The sequence below is a fragment of the Nelumbo nucifera genome, chromosome 4 (assembly GCF_055504915.1).
Source record: "Nelumbo nucifera cultivar China Antique chromosome 4, China Antique-T2T, whole genome shotgun sequence".
In the NCBI taxonomy this organism is placed as follows: domain Eukaryota; kingdom Viridiplantae; phylum Streptophyta; class Magnoliopsida; order Proteales; family Nelumbonaceae; genus Nelumbo; species Nelumbo nucifera.
Window position 1 is genome coordinate 10,139,130 of NC_142652.1, and position 7,476 is coordinate 10,146,605.

A 7,476-nucleotide genomic window follows, 5' to 3' on the forward strand; every position below is an offset into this window, starting at 1 on the left:
TGACTAAAATGGTCATTACCTTATTTACCTGAGAAATAAAAAAAAAACATGGGTAAATACAGTTACCCGGGTAAGTATTTCTCGGAAAAAACTTACCTAGGTAAGTAACTTACTGAAAAGTGAATGGGGCCTTAATATATTTTTATAATTTCAGGATGATGATGTCGGGAGATGTTCTCAATACACAGCGGGGATGTGCTGTGAAACATTATGGGGGGCTGATTCGGTCTCATCAGCCCAGTTCAGAATTCTTAGTCCCACCATAAAGGGGGATGAATCCTAACTGTCCATTGATGCAATTTATAGGGGGGCTACTAGTAGACTATGGGGGCTGTAATTTTAGAATTCTGTATTGGGGTACAGTGTACTTCTCCCTTCTTTTTAATGTGGCCCATACTGTTCCTTTGGTGATTTTAATAACCAGCCCATGTCTCTTGAAGAACTTACTGAAAAGTGAATGGGGCCTTAATATATTTTTATAATTCTCAATTCAATAATCAATGCAATTATCAAACCGTCTCTAAATCTTATAATGGGTAGCCCGTCCCCCTACCCATCACCCGACGCTCCCCCCCCCCCCCCCAAAAAAACCCTGGTTACAGCGGGATTTGATCCCAATTCACCACTACAACCAACCAAAAAGCAAGTAGTTTCCCCATCTTCATTGCCTTCACCTCAGGATTCCTAGTTGATTTTGAAACCCAGAAACTTCAATGAGGATAATTTAAGTACAAAATCTTCCAAATGGACTCGATTCTTACACAAATGGGTCTCCTCGAGTTCAAAGACGGATGTGTCTTCAGATTCAATACTAGTGGTAGTGGTGCTTTCTGTAACATTCCAGGTCTAACTGAAAAAATTGAGCTGCTTCTACCTCTATTCCAGTATCTCAATTGTTGTAGGCTTATCTGATATGGGATCACGATATGATTCAGTAGACATGGGTGCACCCATTACACTTGCATTCAGAAAGGGAGGTTGCACTGGCAAAGGAATAGGGAAATCTTCATTAGTTAGCATTTGAACAACATCAGACATGGATGGCCTTAAGGAAACTGAAGTCTGTGTGCAGAGAAGCCCAATTTGGAGCGCATTTGATGCTTCTTTCACTGAAAATTCATCTTTCAGGCATTTGTCTACAGATTCTGGCAGTGTATTTGACTTAAAATTATTCCAAACCTGTGGACAGAATGAATGCCGTTATCAAATGGAATGAATGCTTTACATATCTATGCTTAACAGTTGAAATTAAACACATCAATCACTGCTTAATATGTAGCACAACAGGGCAAAGAATCTTACTGTTTGTAGAACAGAACCAGTATCTTGTGTGAAGACACTGTTCTTTCTACCACATACAATCTCAAGAACCAGCACACCAAAGCTGTAAACATCTGCTTTTTCGGTTAGTTGCCCTCGAACCAGATATTCAGGAGCCATGTACCCTCTGAAACAGACATCAATTTATTATACTAGGTGAGATATAGCATCAGCAAATTTCAGGTTTCTGATATCATAAAGACGTAGAAATTTCCTCACCAACACAAGAGAGAGAGAGAGAGAGAGAAGGAAAAGAAAATAAATTACTAATCAAGGTTTTGTGATATTCCTAGCGTATGGTTGAATGACAACCATTATCCTTACTCTGTGTTCACTTGTAGAGCTACACAGATATCCTTGTTTATATAAATACCATGGACATGATGAGAGTGAGAAGCAAAAGTTGACTTAGAAATAAGCTTTTCTCTTACAGTGTTCCTGCAATTCCAGTGCTAAGGTGAGTCTTATCGGCTGTAAAGCACCGAGCTAGTCCAAAATCAGCAATCTTTGCAGTTAGATCCTCATCAAGGAGAACGTTGCTGCTCTTAATGTCCCTGTGGATTATTCTTGTTTCAGAACCTCCATGAAGATATGCAATCCCCTCAGCTATTCCAACAATGATGTTAAACCTCTGCTCCCAGGTTAGAATTTGAACCTTGTACTTATCTGTATGCAAGAATGAAAATTAAGTGTGGTTAACCTCTAGAAATATGTCATTTTTTTCCATTCACAATGAACTTATATTCTTCATGTTTATGCAGGTTGTAATAATTTCAATCTCGGGCATTGAAAATATTCATTATAAAACTTTTTTCGTTTGTCAGTGTAAGCTAGTAATTTGTTCCAAGTTCAGCAGTAGCAAAGAAAACCAGATATGCATAAGTGATGAAACTCAAAATTGGGCATTAGAGAGATTGAGATTTGCAATTGGATTTTGCCAAGGACTTACCGAAAAGGAATTGGTCAAGGCTTTTGTTTGGTACATACTCATAGATCAGAAGACTCTCTGGGCCTTCAATGCTACAACCCAAAAGCTTAACAAGGTTTTTGTGCTGAATTCCATTGATTAAGTTTACTTCATTAAAGAATTCATCCACCCATTGTCTGGTGTTAAAAAATAACCTCTTGACTGCTACAGCCTTTCCATCAGGTAGAGTCCCCTTGAATACTGAACCAGCACCTCCTTGGCCTAATTTGTTATTGACATTGAAAGAGTCTGTGGCCTTTTCCAGTATCTCATATTTGAAATTCAAATGGGACATGGATGAATATATCTCACCAAGGTTATTCCGTTCTATAAGATACAAGGAAAGACAACCATATCAGAAACGTTGAGAGCTATGAGGAAAAAATTGTAAAAGCTAATTGATTGGATTTTTGCTTCTGTTACAGGTTTTACAGGTATTGCTACTATTGAAATTTTACCTTTCTTAATCATTGATAGTCTTTTGTAGCCAACACAAGCACCAAAAAGAGCAAGTAGAGAAAAAGCAAGTGATGCCAAAGCAATTGCTATAACGAACGCAGTTTCAGAAAGGTCTGGAACAACGCGAAACAGAGAAGGAAATCACATAAGCTTATTGATAATGTCAAGCTGCAACCTAACCCCTGTAGCCCACTATGCTGCAATCCCATCATCCTGGATCAAAACAGGTAATGGGGGAGGGAAAAGAAGAGAGAAAAACGAGCAGCCTTACCTTGCATAGAAGTGTAACCTGGCAATAAGAATCAATAATGCTTCGTCAGAGAGAAAAGATCACAATAACAGCAAAGGACTAAACATACAGAGAATAAGACATGAAATCCGCATTATGGAAGCAATACAGGAAGAGCCCTGCTTCATTATTATAATTAAGAAGAAAACAATAATAATGTAAAGGTAATTGAATTAACAGTAAATAACAAGACACAAAACTCACATAGTAAACCAACATCCCCATAAAAATTAGAAAAATAAGAAAGACAAATCAGACCTGGTATTTAGATCAAAAAAAGTAATTCAATCCTATACAGATGAGACAATATAAACACAGAAGAAGAAACAAATGAGAACTCACTCAACCTCCGGAAGAAAAAAAAGAAACAAAAATTAGGGTAAATTACAGGGACCCCCACACTGAGGATAAATCATAACCATTTTGTTGATTTATTCTTTGACCTCAGAACCCATGATATCTTTTTATTGTGTATGTATTTTCTAGTGATGGAGGCACAGCAACAACCAACAAGTTTCGGATCATTCTTATTCTCTACTGACAACAAAAAAACAAGCTTTGGTTCATTCTTTCTGATGACAGCAACAAGCTTCGGTTTGCTTTTTTATTTTATGGCAATGGTGTAACAAATGCTAAAAAGTAATTTCTTGTTGAAAATTTTTTCCTTCTCTGGCAATGACGTAACAAAGAGCTTCTTCGCCGGTGAGAAGGCATAAGCGTTGGAGAAGTGATGGAGGCAAATGGGTACTTCGATAATTTAATGCCTTTGTTATTTGTAGCAAAGTGAAAGTTCATAAGATAATTGTCACTAACCTCACACCTACCCACATGAGATGTTTTCAAGGCTGCGTTTGGTTGCGATACAAGCATAAATATATACTTTATATAAATAAAATACCTTCTTTTCGATTTAAGAATGCAAAGTATGTTTACTGTGTAACCTATTTTTGCATTTTTTTTTTGGAATTGGTACAAAGCACGGGCCAATCATTAAATGCCTTAAACTTTTGGTCAAATGCACAAATTATCGGAACAATACAAAAATGTATCCAAAAAATGAATACAATAATGTGCTCTGTTCACAACACAAAACTATTGGAAAATACATTTTTGACCTCTTAATCGTTGCATTTGTGCATATCAAACAAATATTCACAAATCCGAACTAAGTACATAAATACTCTAGTTTGATGTTTGTATTGCAAACAAATGAAACCCAATGTCCAATAGGGTTCTTGTGGGTAGGAGATCCGAACTCCCCTACATTAGGGGTCCCTAGAATTTACCCTAAAAATTAAGACAAAGGTAATTACTACATGAGGACAAATTGGAAATCTGTCCCAACCCAAAACTATCATCATGTTTGGTATGGTTTCCATTTATTTGAAAATGGTAAGTCACCTGTTTGGGGAAGTTTCATTTTAATATTTTCCCAAACACCAAGGTATTTATTTACTATTCTGCTTATGTGGCACCTAATGGTGCCTAACTGGAGAAAAATGTTTATTAATCACTTTTTTTTTATTTCAAAAATAAATCAATAGAACGTTTTTCAAATAAAGGGAAATCATTACCAAACATCACCTAAGAAAGGTGAGCAATCAATCCCATACATAGGGATGTCAATGGGTTGGGTTAGGGTTTTGATTATTCAACCCAAGTCGGGTTTGGGTCGAGTTTGGGTTTTTGGCTGCCCCGCCCCGTCAAGTCATAATACCTTACATATATACAAAGTATTCTTGTAACTTTTGACTTCTAATTCTATAGCTTTAAAGTTTAAGATTTATTTACATGTTGATTTTATTTTTTTTTCTTTTTTAAATGGAAAAGGTGACATCTTAGATTCTACAAAACAATTTCCTAACTTAATTAATGGATTTTAGGTTTTCAAAACGTGTTAAAAAAATACAATTAAAATGCTACGGGTCAGGTCGAGTTGGTATCAGGTTAGACCCTATAGGGTCGGGTTGGGTTCGGAAATTATGTATTTTAAGACAGGTTGGGTCGAATTTGGGTTGAGACACTGTAGTGTCGGGTTAGGATTGAGGTAAACCCGTACTAAAGCCAACCTGTTGACATCCCTACGCAATACCCATACAGAGAGAGAGAGGCTCAATTTAGGGGTGTCCATGAAAAACCGAACCTGTCGGTTCGGAATTCTTGAAAAACCAAAGGACCAGTTTAGTTTTCAATTAACCTATAAAAAAACTGATAGTAATGATCTATTTATATAAATATATATTCATTATATATAAATATATATTTATATTATATTTATAATGATATATTTATAAATATATTATATATTTTTAAAATATTTATAATATGTTATATATCATTTATTATTTATAATATAATATTATACATATATTTATATAATATATTATAAATATAAAAAATCGATAAACCAAAGAACCAAAGAACCGAACCGGTCAAAAACCAAAACTGGCGGATCGATTAATCGGTGGTACCGGTTCGATTTCGGTTTGGCAAAATGAAAAAACCGATACCACTGATTCGGTTTACAAAAAGGGGCCATGGTTCGGTTAACCGAACCGTGGACACCCCTAGCTCAATTAATTTCATATTTCGTACTACCACAATTTAAAATTTAAAAGAAAAAAAAGGAAAAAAAAAAAAGGAATGGAAACCGTTGTTACCTCCGGGACGAGTACCCTCTGTGTATTCGGCAAAAAACCTCTCGGTTGAATACCGCAAATAGCAGCCAGAAAGCAAACCCCTCCCTTCCTTGGCAGGTGCACACCCTCTGACTAAATTACCTGCCTCCTGCAAGCATTCTCTACAACTCTCTTCGGCCAGACTCCCCCAACATTGCGCCATTGCATATATTGCAACCACTCCGCCTTTTACTTCCGTCACCGCAAATCCCCCTTCCGAAACTGCACTCGTCGTCACGTTCACGATCGCGTCCCCAACTTTCTTCGCAAACTCCAATTTCATGTAGTCCTCGGCAGCCACGTCTTTGGACGAACTACATTTCACAATATCGTAACGAGGGTCCACGGCTTCGGTGAAAAAGTTGTAATCGTCATAACGGATGAAGCACCCGTCCAAATATACTCTACCAGAAGTGGCGGGAAGGCAGTTGCTCAGCTTGGACTGGCTCTCGTTGAAGCAGAGAAGGCAGTCTTCCGGCGATAGGTCTTGTTGGCATTGAGCTAGGATGTATACTGGTGGATAGGTGTTGGAGACTTGGGCTCCCCAACCTTGCTCGCCGAGGAGTTGGGCAAGACCGTTCTCTCCTTGGACAACTTTCGAAATGTGATCAACGTCAACGCTACCTTGGAAAGAAGTGTACCCACATTGTTGGTCAATTGTGGTGATCCGTGGATCAGAAAGGGAGGGCGGGAAGAAAAGAAAGAAGGTGAGGAAGACCCAAGGAAGAGATCGGAGAATTACGACTGGGGAAAGCATTGAACTCTCTATTTCGGGCGTTGTATTGAAAGAGAAAAAGATGAGAACAATGGATATGTCACCCGGTTCTTTTGTATTATCTTTTTCTTCTGATCGCTGCCTCTTCTTTGTTGCTTCCTCCTCTTCCTCCTCCTCTTCCTCCTCCTCTCCCTTATCCTTGGACGATTCAGACAGAGAGAAGAGAGGTTCTCGAAAGAATAATTTGTTTAGGATGCCATTGGCATTCGTTCCCTCCCTTCTTTTTTCTTTCTTATTCTTTTTAACGAGCTTGAGGTGGCAGGGACGAAGATGGAGGGAGTTGGAAATTGGAATAAATATAGATCTAAATTTGTATTCTTATTGTTGGTCGTCAGTTGATTTTCTATTTTGTTTGGTGTAGCAGCCTTTTGTTTTTTATCCCTTTGTTAGCGGACACGCCGGACAGGTTTTATCAAGGCTGCGGCTGGGAGGGTTCATATTAAGTGCTTATTGGGTTTATAGTTATTAGAAATCAAAAGCACCCAAAAAAGCCCAAATTGGCGTTTGATAAAAAACAAATCCCAAAATCATTTTTTCAATCTGGAAAGCTCATTTAGAAAAAGCCCAAGGCTTTGTTTGATGGTTAAGTATTTATTAAAAGAAGTATTTATTTCATAAGTACTTATTTTAACAACCCTTTAGGCTGTTTAATAACCTATTTTTTTAAATCACTTATTATGTTTTTAAGTATGGAGTGAGAATATTTGGTAAGCTATTTTTCAATAAGTACTTATATTTATGCAAATGATAATTTTAGTCCTCTCCATCTCATATTTCTTCCTCATTTTTTTCTTCAGAATCCCCAAAAATCTACTATTCATCATCTTCCTCACAACACAGAACCAAGCGACGGCGAATTCATTCTCCACCTTCCACCATTCCATCCTCCTTGAACAATCCAAACCAATAATAATAAATGCAAATCAAATAATTTCTAACCAACTTTCCCTTGTAGATCTTACGGATTCTGCATCAAAACCAATAGACA

The 7,476-nt window shown here is 37.3% G+C and overlaps 1 protein-coding gene across 1 annotated transcript; it reads right to left on the reverse strand.

Moving 5' to 3' along the window:
- Nucleotides 1-598: 598 nt before the first annotated feature.
- On the reverse strand, nucleotides 599-6,766 carry LOC104591959 (cysteine-rich receptor-like protein kinase 42). Its single transcript, XM_088902832.1, has 7 exons — nucleotides 5,696-6,766; nucleotides 3,018-3,035; nucleotides 2,746-2,859; nucleotides 2,270-2,614; nucleotides 1,752-1,986; nucleotides 1,303-1,447; nucleotides 599-1,179 (listed from the first exon to the last, which is right to left on the reverse strand). The coding sequence occupies exons 1-7, from the start codon at nucleotides 6,468-6,470 to the stop codon at nucleotides 877-879; spliced, it is 1,935 nt and encodes a 644-aa protein (XP_088758958.1). The 5' UTR covers nucleotides 6,471-6,766; the 3' UTR covers nucleotides 599-876.
- Between the last annotated feature and the right edge of the window lie 710 nt (nucleotides 6,767-7,476).

Excerpts from the sequence above, each read along its gene's own strand:
- LOC104591959 (XM_088902832.1), bottom strand. The coding sequence starts at position 6,470 with ATGCTTTCCCCAGTCGTAATTCTCCGATCTCTTCCTTGGGTCTTCCTC. Across the intron at positions 2,615-2,745 it reads ACTATCAATGATTAAGAAAG|AACGGAATAACCTTGGTGAG; the intron begins GTAAAATTTCAA and ends TGTATCTTATAG. Across the intron at positions 1,987-2,269 it reads CCTTGACCAATTCCTTTTCG|ATAAGTACAAGGTTCAAATT; the intron begins GTAAGTCCTTGG and ends TCTTGCATACAG.